Below are 21,945 nucleotides of genomic sequence, written 5' to 3' on the forward strand. Positions count from 1 at the left end.
ACCGCCACTGACGCCACAAAATGTTGAAGTCCTTCTCTTAAAGCTCTTTAGCCTTTTCGGTTAGTGTTCATACTCTTTCGCTTTTATGAGCAGTCTGTAGTTCTGTAATTTGCTCAGCATCATCTTCTTCCACTGCAGTAAGTGGTACAGCATAGTGCTCTTGGAGATCTTTGTCAACCGTCTTGTGAGTATAGTTAAATGTCATTTAATGGTCTGTGTTTAGATTTCAAAATCCTTAAGTATTACTCTGGGGTTACTGTTGCATATACTTTAGCTGTAATGACATTCACTCTTAATGCAGATGCGTTTGTACTGAAAGAACCCTGCGAACTTCACTCATAGTTCGACCTTAAACTGCAGCTCATAGCTGCCTTAAACAAGCACACAGAACTCTTCCCTAAACTACAAAGCATCACTTTGAAGTACAGTAGAAATTAAGTTACCTTTGATGAACATGTTATAGAAACTTATTGTGGATCTTTCAACTTGCCTTACACCACTCTCATTCTACTTTTAACACTGTCCTTTGTTAATTTCCACCTTACTCCAGTTGTATACCGTAGTTGCTGCTGTGCTTGGCTGCTTGTGAGCAGTAAGCTTGTGTAATGGCGCCCTCTTGTGTCGCTCTACTGTACCGTCACTCTCTGCAGCTGCCGTCTTTGTGATGAGCTTCTTGAGAACTGAAGAAGCTTCTCGGATGAGAGGTGAAGCGTCTTCAAGCAACTTAAGGAAGTCCAGACGCTTTTCTTTCCAAGCTCCTTAGACTACGATGAACTGGATGGCTGAGAACCTTCACCGACTCTTAATATAAGCAGTCCTTACCCTTAAATCTCACCTCTCTTCTTCCTCTCCTGTCTTTATTATCTTTCTCCATCTCTGCGTGAAATTAGCTCCCCTTCTTTTCTTTCCCAGTGATATACAGCAGATGGACCTTCTGTGCCATTTCATGTTTAGGTCAGTTATATTTCTTTGTGCAGTCATTTGGTTTGTTAAGTTTGCAGTTCTTTGCCTGAGTTCAGTTTTGTTTCTTTGACCTTTTTTATGAGCTCAACATTAATTACTTTTGTAAACATAATTTTTGGGTTAAATGAATGAAAACCCTGTTTTTCTAATAATTCCTGTGACTCCTGCTTTTTCCAACTCTGCCGATCACACAGCCCTAAATATTTGTTTAATGTCCTGGTCAAATATTACTCCAAGGTGTTACTGGAGGCCAAGGTAATGCCATCCAGAGCAAGTATCTGGTTAGACACCACATTTCTAGGTATTTTAGGGCCACGTATAATCAGCGGCAGAAAGCTAGTTGTCACCCAGGTCTTTATATCAAGCTCTGCTGTGTTCAAGCTATTAATTACTGCGCGCAAGAGAACCACAACACACATCAAACATTAAGGTTCAGTTATGCCAGCTTTAACTTTGGGATGCCTCAGCTTCTCCTTTATCCCCCCCACACACAACTCTCTGCATCAGGAAGGTCCTGGCACTGGTCATCCTGGGAGTTTCGTCCTTCTACGCCCTAACAGTTAGCAGATAACATAGTGAAGCAGCGCCAAGCAGTTTTCACAAGGTCATGCTGACACATAATTTGACTATGACTTTAAACATTGGTAACTTCAGGTGTTGCTCTGATATACAGGAAATGACATCACGGCTCAAACTCTTTGTCAGTAAACCATTTCTTTATTTAACATATAAAATTTTGGTTTAACTGTTGCAGGATCTCATAACAAACAAGCTGAAAAAAAAAAAACTGCAGAAAACATGGATCGATGCATTCATTAAAAACATGATAACAGGAAACAGATTTTTTGATTCAACTGCTGGAACAAAGCTAACCACTCAACATGAACACTACAGTAGAACAGTTTAGAAAGCTTAAAATGTAACGAGGCACATTTTCATTCATGTTGTTTGAAGTCCTTTGAAGTGGTGAAGCCTCTCCCACATTCTTTACAGTAGTTCAGTTTGTCTCCAGTGTGTCTACGTTGATGTATTTTAGGGTCTTTTGATGACTGAAAGTTTTTCCGCAAAGGTCGCAAAAAAGTCTTTCCCACAGCGATGACAGGGTTGAGAACTGGATCCATCTGTGTCGCTCTGCTTCTAAACAAAGACACAAACACAGTGTAAGTCAGTCCTTCAACATTTTCACCCTGAACGTTGCCTGAAATAAAGAGCATCTCTGCCAAAGTCCAATTACATTTTACTGTTTACATTATCACACTCAGCTCAATTTAAATTGCTATAAAAACGATAAGAGTAAAACCATTAAATTAATACTAGTTTAATGCTACAATAACAATAATACAATTCTCAAACACTATCACTAAAAACCTGTGATTAGAGTCTGAATAATCACTCAGAGGTGTTTTTCCATGCAGTAAAATTGCTAACATGCTAATACAAGTTGTTTCAAACAGTTGGGTTGACAAGATAAAAATATAGATACATACCTCACAGTAACTGCACTTGTAGAGTCTTTCTTGTGTGGATCTTTTGGTGTGCTTTCAGGTGATATGGAGATTTAAAAGTCTTGTCACACAAGTCACATTTATAAGGTCTCTCCTCAGAGTGGGTAAACATGTGTTGTTGTAAGTGTGTGCCTGTTAAACATAGTTTACCACACTGATCACAGCTGTACACATCATGTCTGGTGTGAATGCGTAGGTGTGTATTTCGGTTCTGTTTCAGGCTGAAGGTTTTTCCACAAACGTCACAGCTGTATGCTTTAATCCCAGAGTGGGTAACTAGATGACTCTGTAAGCTGCTACTCTGAGTAAAAGCTCTGCCACACTGATCACAGCTGTACGCTTTAACTCCACTGTGGATGAGTTGATGTGATTTTAAGCTTCTAGGCTGAGTAAACGACTTTCCACAGTCTCCACAGCTGAACGGTCTCTCTCCAGTGTGGATGAGTTGGTGGTTTTTTAAGCTTCCAGACTGGGTAAAAGACTTTCCACAGTCTCCACAGCTGAACGGTCTCTCTCCAGTGTGGATGAGTTGGTGTGTTTTTAAGGTTCCAGACTGGGTGAAAGACTTTCCACAGTCTCCACAGCTGAACGGTCTCTCTCCAGTGTGGATGAGTTGGTGTGTTTTTAAGCTTCCAGACTGGGTGAAAGACTTTCCACAGTCTCCACAGCTGAACGGTCTCTCTCCAGTGTGGATGACCTGATGCATTTTTAGGGAAGCTTTAACGGTAAAATCCTTCCCACACTCGTCACAACTGTATTTTCTCTCTCCCTTTCTTCTGTGAGGTTTGTCGGCCTCCTGAGAGCGCTGACTTCTTGGTCCACGTTGGTCCTGCAGTGACAGAGAAACAAACAGAGGCAGTGAGTGAAATGCAGTCGTGGAACAAACTGAACTCCCTCCATTAACCCTTTATGGGTGGTCCGAGTGTGCTATAGAGATTATCTATAGCACATTTGGGGACACACACACACACACACACACACACACACACACACACACACACACACACACACACACACACACACACACAAAGAGTTTCCTCTGTAGTGACTCAGCTGAGTCCAGATGGCTGAAAATGTTCCTCTGCTGCTCCGTCAGACTCTTCTCCTCCTGCTGATCAGCTGGGACACAAAACAGATCTTTGTTAGGCTCCACACTGCACTGAAGAGTCAAAGTGTCTCATATGTTCATCTGACAACACAAAGTACAAATTTCACTCTGATTGCTTGTAGAAATCTTGTGAGACGTGTTGTGCTGCAAAGTGAGGAAACTCTCTCACTCACTTATACTTCAGGAGGAACTTTGTGACATTGGCTCTAATATTCTAAGCAGCCCTTTACTATGACAGGGCCAGAAAGTCCTATTTGAAGGTTTGGGAGAAGGACCATGTTAAAGGTGGATTGGGGTTTATACACTTTGTTATGATACAGGTAAGGCTGTAAGAGCCTGAGAAGGTGTCCTGAATGAACCTCTAAAACCAGTTTTCAGCTAACGACTCTGCTTCAGTCTGGAAAACAGCAACTACAAGTTTAAAGACTCCATCAACAATTCACACCCAGCAACAGCCTGAACAGCTCCTCCTGTGGTTTCCACAAACAGGGACAGACCTGTTACTCCCCCACCCCACACTTTCAACTCCTTCAGGCCCCCAGCTCCACCTACATAATGACTGAAACTAGCACCACTGAAGGAACAATGGGCTGGGAGGTCAGTTCCTTTACCGTTAATATGCAAATTCTCATGACCATGTGATTGCAGCCATTCCCCAAACTCTTCGTGAAAGGTACTCATGACCATTGATCAATGAGCTTCTATCAGTGAAAAGACTTTTCTACTCCAACTTTCTGCCAGCAAATGCTCAACTTCTCCCAGCGTGCTGAGCCAATGATTAGTTGGTGTTTTTCTTTTGCTAATTAAAAAAAGAAAACCACTTCCTCTAATGTGTTCATCCAGAGCAGCTGGACAATAAAATTTATTGTGATCCTGATACTGCAGCAGATCGCTCTCATCCATTTCCTGTTATCGCTTCAAATAGAAATGAGGCTGTAGAGGTTTGGTGCAGGCAGAAAAACAGCTGCAGGGACAATGAAAAGACTTTTCTGCTCCAACTTCTCCCAGCATGCTGAGCTAATGATTAGTTGGTGTTTTTCTCCAAACACTCTCTCACTCTTCTCTCAACGTGTTCACAATAAACTGTGAACAGACACCGAGGAGAGCAGCAGAAGACCTCATTCAGGAGCTAAACTCAACATGAACTGAACTCACAGTAAAGTTAGCTCGGTGCTTACCTTTAGATGAGCCCACAAACCGAGAGAAACTCCGCGATGAAGCTGCAACTCTTTCCAAACACAGGAAACAGATCAGGGAGCAGAGACCCACGTGGTTCACGCTGATCTCAGCTACGATCCAGGAGACAAGGGTGGGCAGATCGATGCAGATATCGATCCAAACGGTGGTAGTGGTTTATGATCGATGCTTTAGTTCGTCCCTCTCCTCTAAATTTAGAACTTTACTCCCTTTGGATGAAAAAGCAGCTCTGTCTGTTTGAACACCGCTTCTTATGCGGGAGACTCACTTTGCTCCGCCCCCTTCTTCTTGCCCTGCTGGGATTTGTTACTGTGCGGTCACGTGACTCAGATGCGCTCGGAAGACGCATTTGGGGTTCAGAGAGAGAGAGAGAGAGAGGAGCACCATGTGGAGATATTTTACGGTTGTAAATGAAAATGCTAGAAAACAGATGGAAGGCATGTCAGCACCTAAAGCCACAGGAGACCACAACAAGATGTAGAGTTCAGCTTAGTTTTTTCACATCTCAGTTAAATGCTTTGACTGAATTCTCACTGCACAGTCTGTCAAGTAAAATATTCACAGTCTTGGAGTAATATTCGACTCTTCTTTGGGCCTTGACTCTCATGTAAAATATTTTTCTCGTTCCTGTTTCTATCATTTAAGAAACATCTCTAAACTGCGACATGTGGTTTCCTCAGCTGAACTGGAAAAACTCATTCATGCATTTGTGTCATCACACTTAGATTACTGTAATTCCCTGTTTACTAGCTTGGATAAATCATCTCTCTGTCGCCTCCAGGCAATACAAAACGAAGCAGCCAGACAACTAACTCGCTCTACCAAGCGTGTTCACATCACTCCCATCTTATATTCTTTACATTGGCTCCCAATACAGTTTAGAATTTGCTTTAAAATTCTTGTTTTAACATACAGAGCACTAAATGGCCAGGCCCCAGATTATTTATCCAAGCTTCTTATAAAATACACTGCTGCTTGTCATCTCCGCTCACAGACTCAGAGTCTGTTAGTTGTTCCCCGTACACGACTGAAGACAAAAGGGGACAGCCTTTCGGTCAGTTGCACCAAGCCTGTAGAACAGTTTACCACATCAATTACGTTTGCTTGACTCTGTGGATTCTTTTAAAAAACAGTTAAAATCTTTTCTGTTCAAACAAGCCTTTTGTTGATCTACATATTTTATTTTATTTTTTTACATTATTTACATTTGATCTTTTACATTGTATATAATATCTATTGTTTTTATTATTTATCTTGATATTTGTGTACAGAGGGGAAAAAAAGTTACCGGGTGTTGAAAGATTTTATTATGTTTATGTATAGAAGTAGATTTCATTTAAGGTTCTCTAGATGTGTTTGCTCTTTTTACTAGAGAAGTTACACTGTGCAAGCTCAGCACGAAGTCTCTATCGTTGTATGTTATCTCTTCCACTCATGTGTCTGTGACAAAGTCTCTACCTTTGTATGTTATCTCTTCCTGCATGTGATGAAGTCTCTACCTTTGTATGTTATCTCTTCCACTCATGTGTCTGTGACGCAAACATGCTTGAGTATAAATAAAGGGTGGCAACTGCTGTGGAGTGTGAGTCTCCGTTTGAACTCTCACCCGTGTGCACGTTAAACCTGCAAACCTGTCTGAGTGTCATTTATTCTGACCTGAGTTGCATTACAGGAAAACTCCTGACACCGGGCCACCGAGGAAATGCCCGATGGCCAGTCCAGCATTGGTTGTGCCAACACTTAACCCTTCGCGTGCAAACTGTGGCACGCGTGCCTAGGGTTGCTGACCCCTGATGTAGATGCTAAAAATGACAGCCTCAACATGATCAAACTATCTCTAATAATCAGCTATGTACCACAGGCCTTCAAGGTGGCTGTAGTTAAATCTTTACTCAAAAAGCCATCTGTAGATCCAGCAGTCTTAGCTAATTATAGGCCAATCTCCAACCTTCCTTTCATATCAAAAATCCTTGAAAGAGTAGTTGTCAAACAGCTAACAGATCATCTGCAGAGGAATGGCTTATTTGAAGAGTTTCAGTCAGGTTTCAACAGCTTTAGTGAAGGCTATAAATCAGGGGTGCCCAATCCTGGTCCTCGAGAGCTACCGTCCTGCAGCTTTTAGATGCATCCTTGTTCCCACACACCTGAATCAAATGAATGGCTTGTTATCAGGCCTTTGCCAAACATGATGGCATGCTGAAGAGATCAAACCATTTGATTCAGCTGTGTTGGAGTAGGGATGCATCTAAAAGCTGCAGGATAGTAGCTCTCGAGGACCGGGATTGGGCACCCCTGCTATAAATGATCTTCTTATGGCCTCTGACAGTGAACTCATCTCTGTGCTTGTCCTGCTAGACCTTAGTGCAGCGTTCGATACTGTCGACCATAATATCCTATTAGAGTGATTAGAACATGCTGTAGGTATTACAGGTACTGTGCTGCAGTGGTTTCTATCATATCTATCTAATAGACTCCAATTCGTACATGTAAATGGAGAGTCCTCTTCACACACTGAGGTTAATTATGGAGTTCCACAGGGTTCAGTGCTAGGACCAATTCTGTTTACATTATACATGCTTCCCTTAGGCAGCATCATTAGAAGACATAGCATACATTTTCACTGCTATGCTGATGACACCCAGCTCTATCTGTCCATGAAGCCAGATAACACACACCAATTAGTTAAACTGCAGGAATGTCTTAAAGACATAAAGACCTGGATGGCCGCTAACTTTCTGCTTCTTAATTCAGATAAAACTGAGGTTATTGTACTCGGCCCTGAAAATCTTAGAAATATGGTATCTAACCAGATTCTTACTCTGGATGGCATTACCTTGGCCTCCAGTAACGCTGTGAGGAACCTTGGAGTCGTTTTTTACCAGGACATGTCCTTCAACGCACTTATTAAACAAATATGTAAGACTGCTTTCTTCCATTTGCGCAACATCTCTAAAATTAGAAATATCCTGTCTCAGAGTGACGCTGAAAAACTAGTTCATGCATTTATTACTTCCAGACTGGACGACTGTAATTCATTATTATCAGGATGTCCAAAAAACTCACTGAAAAGCCTTCAGCTAATCCAAAATGCTGCAGCAAGAGTCCTGACAGGGATTAGAAAGAGAGCAGATTTCTCCTGTTTTGGCTTCCCTTCATTGGCTTCCTGTTAAATCCAGAATTGAATTCAAAATCCTGCTCCTCACATACAAGGTCTTAAATAATCAGGCCCCATCATATAGTAATGATCTTGTAGTACCATATCACCCTATTAGAGCACTTCGCTCTCGCTCTGCAGGCCTACTTGTTGTTCCTAGAGTATTTAAAAGTAGAATGGGAGGCAGAGCCTTCAGTTTTCAGGCCCCTCTTCTATGGAACCAGCTTCCAGTTTGGATTCGGGGGACAGACACTATCTCTACTTTTAAGATTAGGCTTAAAACTTTCCTTTTTGATAAAGCATATGGTTAGGGCTGAACCAGGTGACCCTGAATCCTCCCTTAGTTGTGCTGCAATAGACGTAGGCTGCCGGGGGATTCCCATGATGCATTGAGTTTTTCCTTTCCAGTCACCTTTCTCACTCACTATGTATTAACAGACCTCTCTGCATTGAATCATATCTGTTATTAACCTCTGTCTCTCTTCCACAGCATGTCTTTCATCCTGTTTTCCGTCTCTCACCCCAACCGGTCGCAGCTGATGGCCCCGCCCCTCCCTGAGCCTGGTTCTGCCGGAGGTTTCTTCCTGTTAAAAGGGAGTTTTTCCTTCCCACTGTTGCCAAAGTGCTGCTCATAGGGGGTCATATGATTGTTGAAGCACCTTGAGGCGACTTTTGTTGTGATTTGGCGCTATATAAATAAAATTGAATTGAATTGAATTGAATTGAATTGAACTATATGCCTTTTTGAGCATTGCTATCTGTCAGGGAATTCCTTTCTTCTTTTTTTTTGCCTGTCCCATTTGGTTCTTTAGCCGTCAGAATTGTTGTCTGAAGACCAACAAGGATACCCAATGGATTTACTTTGCCAAATGGGTCATCATGGCATTGCCGTATTGGTCCATTTGATCGACTTTTGTTTTTATTATTTATTTTATTTTATTTTACACACGGGACAGACATGAGTGAGGGATAGGAAAGGGAGAAAGAAAGAGGAAGGCAAAGAAAAACAGAAGGGGAGAGGGACAGTGAGAAAGGGGAAAAAAATCTCCTGGATCACCTGTTGAGAGAAAAAGAATAGAAAACAAGCAATAAAAAGCCAAAGCAACATACTAAACACAACACATTATTCTAGCATCACATTAATCTAGCTAAGTGTAAACAGCAGTAAACACTAAATATTGAATGTTGTTGTGCAGCACGCAGGACAGACAGCGCACAATGTGCTTTGACGTAGCAGCCAAGAAAGGTGTAATTTAAGTCTACGAACTGTGAACACCCATGTGCACACCTGTGTGGATCAGCGCGCTTGTATTCAAATGGTTTCCCCATGTAATGGTCTGCAAGAGGCTGTAGAGAGCCATAACCCTGTCCCCCAGGGCATGAAGCAGGCATGAAGGAGATCCAGGCCCCAGACATCCAGAGGCCCCAGAGTGCGAGAGCCCAAGGAGAATGCATTGAGTATTTCTTCCTCAGTCACCTTTCTCTCTCACTGAGGTTGTATCCCAATTCAGGGTCTGCAGCCTTAAAGGCCGCATTTTAAGGCCGATTACATCACAGTGAAGGCTGTCCCAATTCAAAGGCTGCTTGAAATGCGGCCCTCAAATGCGTCCTTCACTTCCCTGAAATTTAAGGCTGTGGCGGTGTAGACTTCGTGGCCCAATATATCCCACAATTCATAGCACGGCAGTCGGTGTGGATAATTTTGCGGCAGACGGCAGAAGCGGAGTGGCCAAGGAGTAAACTGATAAAAGTAAGTACTGAATAATATATCACTTATTTATGTGCAAATGTTGAATAATGAAGAACATTAAAACATTACTGTTGGCCACATGTCGGCAAAGTTATGTGTCATTAGTCATGTTTGTACTTTCAGCATTTACTTGGTTTTAAAGCCTTTACTTTAAAATATACGCCGCTCAATAGTGGACTTTAATCTTACAGAGATTGTGATGATTTTGTGGATAATTAAAGTCAGTCATATATCCACAAACACAACAGGCTGAAAGTCAGTGATGCTGCTCGGTTTGCAGTCCTGAACATCACGGCACAAGCAGGATTCACTGCACTGTTAATGTTAGCTATGTTATATTGCTGCCTCTGTTCGGTGGTGTCGAGCCAAACAGACTTTAACGTGTGTTTGAACGAGCTGACGGTTCACTCGTTAAGCTGAAAAAAAGATGCTTTAATCACAGCAGTCACACATGTGTCCACTGTACCATCTGGGAACTCTTCTTGTTTAGCACTCGTAATAACACAAACACTAAATCCTGTTTGTAGCAGTGTGTACACCTGAGACTCTCACCTGTCTGTCTGTCCTGCTCTCTCTCTCTGTTTCTTTCTCTCTGATTGTGGAATAAAAGTATGAACATGTGTTTATAAGTTACACTTGTGTTTGAATCCTGCAGCTTATCACACATTTGATCTCCATGTGTGACGACTGCAAGTGTCCAGAGTGAGGACAGACTGAGGGACCCACTGCTGCACATCATCTGTGAGGCTTTGCACCCCTGATGATCCACCAGGACAAACTCAGCAGTGTGTGAGGAAGAGGAGGAGGAAGAGCCAGCAGCAGCTGACAGATGGAGAGAATAGACAGACTGTTCCCTGTTTGTGAAGGACTGCTAGGAAAGTTTAACATGTCCTGTCCTGAATCAGTCTAATTAGGTAATGTTCAAATAATGTGATCATTCCAGTGTTTTCAGTGTGGGAGAAAGTACTCAGGGCCTTCAAGTTACACACTATGAAAGGCAGCAACAAGTGTAATATTCAGAAACCTAAAGTCTGTATCAGCAGCAGAATGGAGCTAAAAATAAATGTTTGTTTCAGTTCTATGAAGCTTTGAGTATTTTGGATCAGTAACACTGCTGTGTTTGTTGCATCATATTGCTGTACTTGTTTATGCTTTATATATTCTGAGGTAAGTTGATCTATAGTGTTACATCATATTCTATAAGGATGTTATGTGTTTGTAGACTTTCTAACCAGTTTGACCCATTTAGCAGAAGTCAGCCTGTTTAAGGCTCTGATCTCTCCCTCCCTCCCTCCAACATTAGCTAATTGTTATTTACTAACTAATCTTAAAATGACAGTTCAGCACAGAAATGAAGCCCAACAGTCATGTTTTACAGTCCCGTGGTCTCAGCCTCAGATACTCAACTAATCAGAGTGATGTCATGACAAAAACGAATGACCAACAAAACACTTTTTTTTCCGCCTTCATTTCTGTCAAACAAAGCTGTATGTAACGTTTCTCGTGGTTAGTATCATGGTTGCTAGGCAACCTGAACAGCGCGACGAAGGCTAGAACGTCCCATTTCACAAGCCTCTCACTTCCGCACTTCTCGTACTTATAGTACGCACCGTATGTAGTACACGTAGTGCGCGTACTTCAAGCGAGCGGTCTCTTGATTGGGACACAGCCGAAGTTTTCCAGAGGCCTGGTAATGAGCTAATCATGTGATACAGGTGTGTTGACCCAGGGTGCGATCTAAAACCTGCAGGGACACTGGACCCCTGCAGTAGATGCTATGCAGATGACACTGAGCTTTGTCTATCCATAAAACCAGGTAACACACACCAATTAATTAAATTGCTGAAATGTTTTAAAGATATAAAGACCTGGGTGATGTCTAACTTTCTGCTGCTGATTGTACGTGGCCCTAGAATTCCTAGAAATATAATATCTAACCAGATACTTGCTCTGGATGGAATTACCGTGGCCTCCAGTAGCACTGTCAGAATCTTGGAGTAATATTTGACCAGGACATTATACAAATATGTAGAGCTGCTTTATTTCATATGCGCAATATCTCTAAACATCTCAAAATATTCTGTCTCAGAGTGATGCTGTTAATTAATTTATTACTTCTAGACTGGATTACTATTACTACTACTACTACTAGTGTGCATAACACAGGATAAATGGACTCAAATATGGAAACAACAATGGAAATGCACTACCTCACAAAGATGGAGGGAATTTGGATGGAAAATTTTGATTAGGTTCTTTATCACCTCTTACCAAAAGACTCATTATGATGGGAATCCCCCGTATGCTGGACAAAATATGGACACAGACGAGTACACCTCTGACATTTGCAGGCAGAATTTTAAACCTTGGGTGAAATGGGGTCAATGCAGTTCTTAAGCATGCATGCAAATGTTCATTAGTCAGCTGTGAGCGAGTTTTTCCTATTTATGTTTAAATGCCAGATTTTCACTTCAGGAAGCACACAGCCCCACCCCACTGACGACTTGCTGTTGGCCAACACCCACAACGACTTTTACTGTCGGTTTGATGATCCATCAAGCGGCTTTCACACCTCAATAGAGACTTCCCCAACAATAGGGCTTCGGAGCGTGATGTCACGGGGGTGGGCGTGGAAAGGATTTTGGCCCGATTCACCATTTTGGGGGTCTAAGCTAGGAGCGATAGCATAGCCATGGTTCGTACTTGCTGTGTGCTCGGCTGCAATGTTCGATCTTACGACCGGCACGGGAATAAGGTTGGATTGTCTTTTTATGCTTTCCCAACCTGGAAGCAACGTGAAGGAGCTCATGTATCGGATGTTACCAAACGAAGGCGTCTAGCCTGGATAGCAGCCGTGAGACGAGCTGATATCAAGTTCTGTTACGTCTCCAGATATCAGCTGGTGTGCTCACGACATTTTCATTCCGGTAAGTTCTAAATATGTTCTTATCACAAAATAAAGTACTATTTGGAGGTAAACGACAACCGCACCCCCAGCCACAGTCTCTTATTTTAAAAGTTGATCTTAGTCAATTAACACAAACATTTTTGAGTATTCATACGGCCTTAATGTATAAACCATTTAAAAGTTCCCTTGTGTATTTGCACTCTTTTTATTGGACAGGCTTTGACAATGGAGCAGCAGAGTGTGAAGGTGAAGCCTCAGCAGAAGTTACCACAGAAGAGCAGCCAGAGATGGACACCACCGAAGAGCAACACCATAACAACCTTGTTATTTTGGCTGAGGGACAAATTTGTGCTGGACAAGTAGAAGCAGAGGTAACGGGTGCAGATGCAGAAAACATTGATATCAGAGAGAAACAGACAGAAGATCAACAACTGACAAATGATTGTGTGCACTGTGTACAGAGCAGAGCAGAAATAAACCGGCTGCTGGAGGAGAACAGAAAGCTTAAATCAAAGTTGGATTTAAGCTTTAAGATCCCAGCATTTACAAGGGGCTTCTGTCAACTAGATGCCAAGGACATAGAAAATACACGAGCCATTGCACACCTAAGAATCCATGTTGAACGAGTAATTGGCAGTTTGCGCAACAAATTCAAAATGCTACATACTACCATGCCCATCCGTTCTCTTCTTCCATGTGAGGGTGAAGACGTTACCTTCCTTGATAAAATTGTGAGGGTGTGTTGTGTTTTGGTTAACATGTGCCCCAGTGTGGTAGTGAAACCAGGCACACATGAGACTTGTACTTGTTAATTAATAATTGTTTAAAAAAGGAAAACCTTTTTAGTTTTTTGTATGTGTGACTGTATGAACACATTGACATTGCGTTATGTAACCATTTCTGTACCTGTATACTATAAGCGAAAGTTTATCATCACTTTGGACTCTTTGTTTCACTAAAATTACGTTATAATAAAAGCAAGATAACAAATAACTGCTTTGCACTCTTTATTTCACACTTTGACAATTGGTACATGGTAAGTGCTGCACGTTTGAAATCAAGTTATACATATTTCAATGCACTTCTGACAAAAAACTAGACACCAGAAGAAAAAACGTTGTGACCACTCGGGGCTGCATTTCGCTTAGAGAAATGTTTTCCTACAAGTTCAGGAAGGCACACCTTCTGAAACAACTCCTGAGCTTTCTTTAAATGTGATTCCTGTTCTTCAGTTACTTTAGCTGTGTTTATGTACTTTACGCAGTGCAGTTGTAGCTCGGTAAGGCCAAGAGACTGTGCACCTGTGCTGTGCAAACACGCCAGAGACAGTGGTAATGTGGATGACTGTACAGTGTGTGATGTGTAGTATTTCTCCAATCCAGACAAACACACTGCTTTATTGTGTTTTTGAAGTGTGTCTAACACTGGTGACAACTCCTCAAACGTAGCAGAGGGAATCTTTCTTTTTGAAGGACGGCTTCTTCTGCCTTTCACCACAGACGGTCCGTTTATATTTTCATCAAGAGTCTTTTTTTGTGCTGCTGAAGATGTAAAGTCAATGTTATGGCCAACCTCTGGCTGTATCTTGGTTGTGTTCCCCGGCAAAACCCAGTAGGCTGGTTCATCTGTGACTGTCTTTGTGCCACGTATCCTCACTGTTGCCTCCACTTTAAACAGAAGTGCAGCGACATGGGTGCAGGTCTCAGCAACTCCGGCCATACAGGTGCAGTGTGCAGTTTCGACCTTCCCTGTGGTGCTTACAATTACCCATGGTCGTAATGCAGGTTCATTCAATCTTTGGGAGTGCAGTACCTGTAACATGCAAGGACAAGGTTGATGTAAAGACAATAAATGAAATGAGACAGGGAGGACACTGATTGGCGTTAATAATTTGCCCGATTATCAATGTGTTAATTTGCATCTACTATACAATTATGGGCACATAATATGATAACGATATTTTAACAGTTCAATGATAAAGATTTAACATTAATTATGGTGGGGGGTGGAAAATGGCTATGTCACTCGATGCACTCCAGCTGACTTACCTTGGTATGAATGACGACGTACTCAGATTTTGGCGGCTTGAAAATAGCCAAATCTTGCACCCAGCCATTTGTAAATTGGATGTGCGCCTCCAGTGACTTGTAATTACGAAACTGGTTCGCAGTGTAAGCACTTACTGCACAAACAAGATAGGTGAAGATATCGGGGTAGGACAGTGGCGGTAAGTCGTCTGGGTCTTTACTCCACTGCCGTATGTCGTATGGGTCCAGACTTGCGATGCACTCTATTTTTTTTTCAAATACTGCTGCTTCGCCTCTGGACGCAATCGATCTCTATACCGTCCGTTTTCTTTCGAGCTGCTTTTAAGCATGTTTCTTGTCGTAGTCGCCGTTCCAATACAGTGTTTGTGTTTGGATCGTAGACCCCGAAAATGGAGCTGCGCTCCCACAATGCATTGCGGCGTGACGTCAACTCCGAAGCCCTATAGAGACACTTTAGTCACTCATCCCCCCACCTTCCCCGCTCCCCCCACAACAGAGCCATCGATGCTATCAAAGACTTCACCCACAGGAGCCCCCTCCTCACTTCACACCTATGAGGATTTCAAACCACCTTCTCCCACTACAGCCCTTCATATTCATGAAGCAGATGTGAGGACGCAGTTTAACCCCTCTAGACCTACTAAAGAACCAAGTCAATTCAATTTTTATCTATATAGCGCCAAATCACAACAAAAGTTGCCTCAAGGCGCTTTATATTGTACAGTTGTCACCCAGGTCTTTATATCAAGCTCTGCTGTGTTCAAGCTATTAATTACTGCGCGCAAGAGAACCACAACACACATCAAACATTAAGGTTCAGTTATGCCAGCTTTAACTTTGGGATGCCTCAGCTTCTCCTTTATCCCCCCCCCCCCACACACACACAACTCTCTGCATCAGGAAGGTCCTGGCACTGGTCATCCTGGGAGTTTCGTCCTTCTACGCCCTAACAGTTAGCAGATAACATAGTGAAGCAGCGCCAAGCAGTTTTCACAAGGTCATGCTGACACATAATTTGACTATGACTTTAAACATTGGTAACTTCAGGTGTTGCTCTGATATACAGGAAATGACATCACGGCTCAAACTCTTTGTCAGTAAACCATTTCTTTATTTAACATGTAAAATTTTGGTTTAACTGTTGCAGGATCTCATATCACAAACAAGCTGAAAAAAAAAAAACTGCAGAAAACATGGATCGATGCATTCATTCAAAACATGATAACAGGAAACAGATTTTTGATTCAACTGCTGGAACAAAGCTAACCACTCAACATGAACACTACAGTAGAACAGTTTAGAAAGCTTAAAATGTAACGAGGCACATTTTCATTCATATTGTTTGAAGTCCGTTGAAGTGGTGAAGCTTCTCCCACATTCTTTACAGTAGTTCAGTTTGTCTCCAGTGTGTCTACGTTGCTGTATTTTTAGGGTTTTTTGATGACTGAAAGTTTTTCCGCAAAGGTCGCAAAAAAGTCTTTCCCACAGCGATGATAGGGTTGAGAACTGGATCCATCTGTGTCGCTCTGCTTCTAAACAAAGACACAAACACAGTGTAAGTCAGTCCTTCAACATTTTCACCCTGAACGTTGCCTGAAATAAAGAGCATCTCTGCCAAAGTCCAATTACATTTTACTGTTTACATTATCACACTCGGCTCAATTTAAATTGCTATAAAAACGATAAGAGTAAAACCATTAAATTAATACTAGTTTAATGCTACAATAACAATAATACAATTCTCAAACACTATCACTAAAAACCTGTGATTAGAGTCTGAATAATCACTCAGAGGTGTTTTTCCATGCAGTAAAATTGCTAACATGCTAATACAAGTTGTTTCAAACAGTTGGGTTGACAAGATAAAAATATAGATACATACCTCACAGTAACTGCACTTGTAGAGTCTTTCTTGTGTGGATCTTTTGGTGTGCTTTCAGGTCATATGGAGATTTAAAAGTCTTGTCACACAAGTCACATTTATAAGGTCTCTCCTCAGAGTGGGTAAACATGTGGCGTTGTAACTGTGTGCCTGTTAAACATAGTTTACCACACTGATCACAGCTGTACACATCATGTCTGGTGTGAATGCGTAGGTGTGTATTTCGGTGCTGTTTCAGGCTGAAGGTTTTTCCACAAACGTCACAGCTGTATGCTTTAATCCCAGAGTGGGTAACTAGATGACTCTGTAAGCTGCTACTCTGAGTAAAAGCTCTGCCACACTGATCACAGCTGTACGCTTTAACTCCACTGTGGATGAGTTGATGTGATTTTAAGCTTCCAGACTGAGTAAAAGACTTTCCACAGTCGCCACAGCTGAACGGTCTCTCTCCAGTGTGGATGAGTTTGTGTGTTTTTAAGTGTCCAGACTGAGTAAACGACTTTCCACAGTCATCACAGCTGAACGGTCTCTCTCCAGTGTGGATGAGTTGGTGTTTTTTAAAGGTTCCAGACTCGGTAAAAGACTTTCCACAGTCTCCACAGCTGAACGGTCTCTCTCCAGTGTGGATGAGTTGGTGTTTTTTAAAGGTTCCAGACTCTGTAAACGACTTTCCACAGTCTCCACAGCTGAACGGTCTCTCTCCAGTGTGGATGAGTTTGTGGTTTTTTAAGCTTCTAGGCTGAGTAAACGACTTTCCACAGTCTCCACAGCTGAACGGTCTCTCTCCAGTGTGGATGAGTTGGTGGTTTTTTAAGCTTCCAGACTGGGTAAAAGACTTTCCACACTCATCACAGCTGAACGGTCTCTCTCCAGTGTGGATGAGTTGGTGTTTTTTAAAGGTTCCAGACTCTGTAAAAGACTTTCCACAGTCTCCACAGCTGAACGGTCTCTCTCCAGTGTGGATGAGTTGGTGTTTTTTAAAGGTTCCAGACTCTGTAAAAGACTTTCCACAGTCTCCACAGCTGAACGGTCTCTCTCCAGTGTGGATGAGTTTGTGGTTTTTTAAGCTTCTAGGCTGAGTAAACGACTTTCCACAGTCTCCACAGCTGAACGGTCTCTCTCCAGTGTGGATGAGTTGGTGGTTTTTTAAGCTTCCAGACTGGGTAAAAGACTTTCCACAGTCTCCACAGCTGAACGGTCTCTCTCCAGTGTGGATGAGTTGGTGTTTTTTAAAGGTTCCAGACTCGGTAAAAGACTTTCCACAGTCTCCACAGCTGAACGGTCTCTCTCCAGTGTGGATGAGTTGGTGTTTTTTAAAGGTTCCAGACTCTGTAAAAGACTTTCCACAGTCTCCGCAGCTGAACGGTCTCTCTCCAGTGTGGATGAGTTTGTGGTTTTTAAAGGTTCCAGACTCGGTAAAAGACTTTCCACAGTCTCCACAGCTGAACCGTCTCTCTCCAGTGTGGATGAGTTGGTGTCTTTTTAAGGTTCCAGACTGGGTAAAAGACTTTCCACAGTCTCCACAGCTGAACGGTCTCTCTCCAGTGTGGATGAGTTGGTGGTTTTTTAAGCTTCCAGACTGGGTAAAAGACTTCCCGCACTCATCACAGCTGAACGGTCTCTCTCCAGTGTGGATGAGTTGGTGTTTTTTAAAGGTTCCAGACTCGGTAAAAGACTTTCCACAGTCTCCACAGCTGAACGGTCTCTCTCCAGTGTGGATGAGTTGGTGGTTTTTTAAGGTTCCAGACTGGGTAAAAGACTTTCCGCACTCATCACAGCTGAACGGTCTCTCTCCAGTGTGGATGAGTTGGTGTTTTTTAAAGGTTCCAGACTCGGTAAAAGACTTTCCACAGTCTCCACAGCTGAACGGTCTCTCTCCAGTGTGGATGAGTTGGTGTCTTTTTAAGCTTCGAGACCCAGTAAACGACTTTCCACAGTCTCCACAGCTGAACGGTCTCTCTCCAGTGTGGATGACCTGATGCATTTTTAGGGAAGCTTTAACGGTAAAATCCTTCCCACACTCGTCACAACTGTATTTTCTCTCTCCCTTTCTTCTGTGAGGTTTGTCGGCCTCCTGAGAGCGCTGACTTCTTGGTCCACGTTGGTCCTGCAGTGACAGAGAAACAAACAGAGGCAGTGAGTGAAATGCAGTCGTGGAACAAACTGAACTCCCTCCATTAACCCTTTATGGGTGGTCCGAGTGTGCTATAGAGATTATCTATAGCACATTTGGACACACACACACACACACACACACACACACACACACACACCTCTGACATGGCTTTAAACTACATTAATTGACGTGACTGATTATTTGGTGAAACTGTGATATTTTCCTCACCTCCTGTGTTGAGCTCATTGTTTCCTCTGTAGTGACTCAGCTGAATCCAGATGGCTGAAAATGTTCCTCTGCTGCTCCGTCAGACTCTTCTCCTCCTGCTGATCAGCTGGGACACAAAACAGATCTTTGTTAGGCTCCACACTGCACTGAAGAGTCAAAGTGTCTCATATGTTCATCTGACAACACAAAGTACAAATTTCACTCTGATTGCTTGTAGAAATCTTGTGAGACGTGTTGTGCTGCAAAGTGAGGAAACTCTCTCACTCACTTATACTTCAGGAGGAACTTTGTGACATTGGCTCTAATATTCTAAGCAGCCCTTTACTATGACAGGGCCAGAAAGTCCTATTTGAAGGTTTGGGAGAAGGACCATGTTAAAGGTGGATTGGGGTTTATACACTTTGTTATGATACAGGTAAGGCTGTAAGAGCCTGAGAAGGTGTCCTGAATGAACCTCTAAAACCAGTTTTCAGCTAACGACTCTGCTTCAGTCTGGAAAACAGCAACTACAAGTTTAAAGACTCCATCAACAATTCACACCCAGCAACAGCCTGAACAGCTCCTCCTGTGGTTTCCACAAACAGGGACAGACCTGTTACTCCCCCACCCCACACTTTCAACTCCTTCAGGCCCCCAGCTCCACCTACATAATGACTGAAACTAGCACCACTGAAGGAACAATGGGCTGGGAGGTCAGTTCCTTGACCATTAATATGCAAATTCTCATGACCATGTGATTGCAGCCATTCCCCAAACTCTTCGTGAAAGGTACTCATGACCATTGATCAATGAGCTTCTATCAGTGAAAAGACTTTTCTACTCCAACTTTCTGCCAGCAAATGCTCAACTTCTCCCAGCGTGCTGAGCCAATGATTAGTTGGTGTTTTTCTTTTGCTAATTAAAAAAAAGAAAACCACTTCCTGTCATGTGTTCATCCAGAGCAGCTGGACAATAAAGTTTATTGTGATCCTGATACTGCAGCAGATCACTCTCCAAGTTCCAAGTTCAACTTTATTGTCACTTCAACCATATACAGTTTAAAAATACACAGTGAGGCGAAACAACGTTCCTCCAGGAACCAAGGTGCTACAAGACAAGTTAGTGCAAAAAAAAAAAAAAATAATAATAATAATATATCTAGTAATAATATTGTGCAAAAGAGCATTTACAGGTTGGTGTGTGAGGAGAGCAGCAGAAGACCTCATTCAGGAGCTAAACTCAACATGAACTGAACTCACAGTAAAGTTAGCTCGGTGCTTACCTTTAGATGAGCCCACAAACCGAGAGAAACTCCGCGATGAAGCTGCAACTCTTTCCAAACACAGGAAACAGATCAGGGAGCAGAGACCCACGTGGTTCACGCTGATCTCGGCTACGATCCAGGAGACAAGGGTGGGCAGATCGATGCAGATATCGATCCAAACGGTGGTAGTGGTTTATGATCGATGCTTTAGTTCGTCCCTCTCCTCTAAATTTAGAACTTTACTCCCTTTGGATGAAAAAGCAGCTCTGTCTGTGAAAACACCGCTTCTTATGCGGCAGACTCACTTTGCTCCGCCCCCTTCTTTTTGCCCTGCTGGGATTTGTTACTGTGCAGTCACGTGACTCAGATGCGCTCGGAAGACGCATTTGGGGTGCAGAGAGAGAGAGAGAGAGAGAGAGGAGCACCATGTGGAGATATTTTACGGTTGTAAATGAAAATGCAGGAGAACAGATGGAAGGCATGTCAGCACCTAAAGCCACAGGAGACCACAACAAGATGTAGAGTTCAGCTTAGTTTTTTCACATCTCAGTTAAATGCTTTGACTGAATTCTCACTGCACAGTCTGTCAAGTAAAATATTCACAGTCTTGGAGTAATATTCGACTCTTCTTTGGGCCTTGACTCTCATGTAAAATATTTTTCTCGTTCCTGTTTCTATCATTTAAGAAACATCTCTAAACTGCGACATGTGGTTTCCTCAGCTGAACTGGAAAAACTCATTCATGCATTTGTGTCATCACACTTAGATTACTGTAATTCCCTGTTTACTAGCTTGGATAAATCATCTCTCTGTCGCCTCCAGGCAATACAAAACGAAGCAGCCAGTCAACTAACTCGCTCTACCAAGCGTGTTCACATCACTCCCATCTTATATTCTTTACATTGGCTCCCAATACAGTTTAGAATTTGCTTTAAAATTCTTGTTTTAACATACAGAGCACTAAATGGCCAGGCCCCAGATTATTTATCCAAGCTTCTTATAAAATACACTGCTGCTTGTCATCTCCGCTCACAGACTCAGAGTCTGTTAGTTGTTCCCCGTACACGACTGAAGACAAAAGGGGACAGCCTTTCAGTCAGTTGCACCAAGCCTGTAGAACAGTTTACCACATCAATTACGTTTGCTTGACTCTGTGGATTCTTTTAAAAAACAGTTAAAATCTTTTCTGTTCAAACAAGCCTTTTGTTGATCTACATATTTTATTTAATTTTTTTTACATTATTTACATTTGATCTTTTACATTGTATATAATGTCTATTGTTTTTATTGTTTATTTTAATATTTGTGTACAGAGGGGAAAAAAAGTTACCGGGCCACCGAGGAAATGCCCGATGGCCAGTCCAGCATTGGTTGTGCCAACACTTAACCCTTCACGTGCAAACTGTGGCACGCGTGCCTAGGGTTGCTGACCCCTGATGTAGATGCTAAAAATGACAGCCTCAACATGATCAAACTATCTCTAATAATCCTCTATGTACCACAGGCCTTCAAGGTGGCTGTAGTTAAACCTTTACTCAAAAAGCCATCTGTAGATCCAGCAGTCTTAGCTAATTATAGGCCAATCTCCAACCTTCCTTTCATATCAAAAATCTTTGAAAGAGTAGTTGTCAAACAGCTAACAGATCATCTGCAGAGGAATGGCTTATTTTAAGAGTTTCAGTCAGGTTTCAACAGCTTTAGTGAAGGCTACGAATGATCTTCTTATGGCCTCTGACAGTGGACTCATCTCTGTGCTTGTCCTGCTAGACCTCAGTGCAGCATTCGATACTATTGACCATAATATCCTATTAGAGCGATTAGAACATGCTGTAGGTATTACAGG

At 42.4% G+C, this 21,945-nt stretch overlaps 2 protein-coding genes across 6 annotated transcripts; both read right to left on the reverse strand.

Annotated features, from left to right (window-relative positions):
- Positions 1-1,660: 1,660 nt before the first annotated feature.
- Positions 1,661-4,926, reverse strand: LOC113029493 (uncharacterized; the record flags this gene model as incomplete). Its single annotated transcript, XM_080306759.1, has 4 exons — positions 1,661-2,100; positions 2,451-3,297; positions 3,496-3,587; positions 4,755-4,926. Coding segments are annotated over 3 exons (1,110 nt in total), but the record flags the coding sequence as incomplete, so codon positions are not given.
- A 10,797-nt stretch (positions 4,927-15,723) lies between these two features.
- Positions 15,724-20,862, reverse strand: LOC113029492 (uncharacterized). Of its 5 annotated transcripts, XM_080306671.1 has the most exons (4): positions 20,121-20,861; positions 18,860-18,965; positions 16,516-18,622; positions 15,724-16,165 (listed from the first exon to the last, which is right to left on the reverse strand). In XM_080306671.1, exons 2-3 carry the CDS (start codon positions 18,875-18,877, stop codon positions 16,517-16,519), a joined length of 2,124 nt encoding a protein of 707 aa, XP_080162797.1. In that variant the 5' UTR covers positions 18,878-18,965; positions 20,121-20,861; the 3' UTR covers positions 15,724-16,165; position 16,516. The 5 variants fall into 5 exon arrangements, with proteins under 5 accessions (XP_080162797.1, XP_080162800.1, XP_080162798.1 ...); XM_080306674.1 differs by lacking the exon at positions 18,860-18,965 and having other exon boundaries at positions 20,121-20,862; XM_080306672.1 differs by lacking the exon at positions 20,121-20,861 and having other exon boundaries at positions 15,724-16,162; positions 18,860-20,112.
- Between the last annotated feature and the right edge of the window lie 1,083 nt (positions 20,863-21,945).

This window comes from Astatotilapia calliptera, chromosome 9, assembly GCF_964374335.1.
Source record: "Astatotilapia calliptera chromosome 9, fAstCal68.1, whole genome shotgun sequence".
Taxonomy (NCBI): domain Eukaryota; kingdom Metazoa; phylum Chordata; class Actinopteri; order Cichliformes; family Cichlidae; genus Astatotilapia; species Astatotilapia calliptera.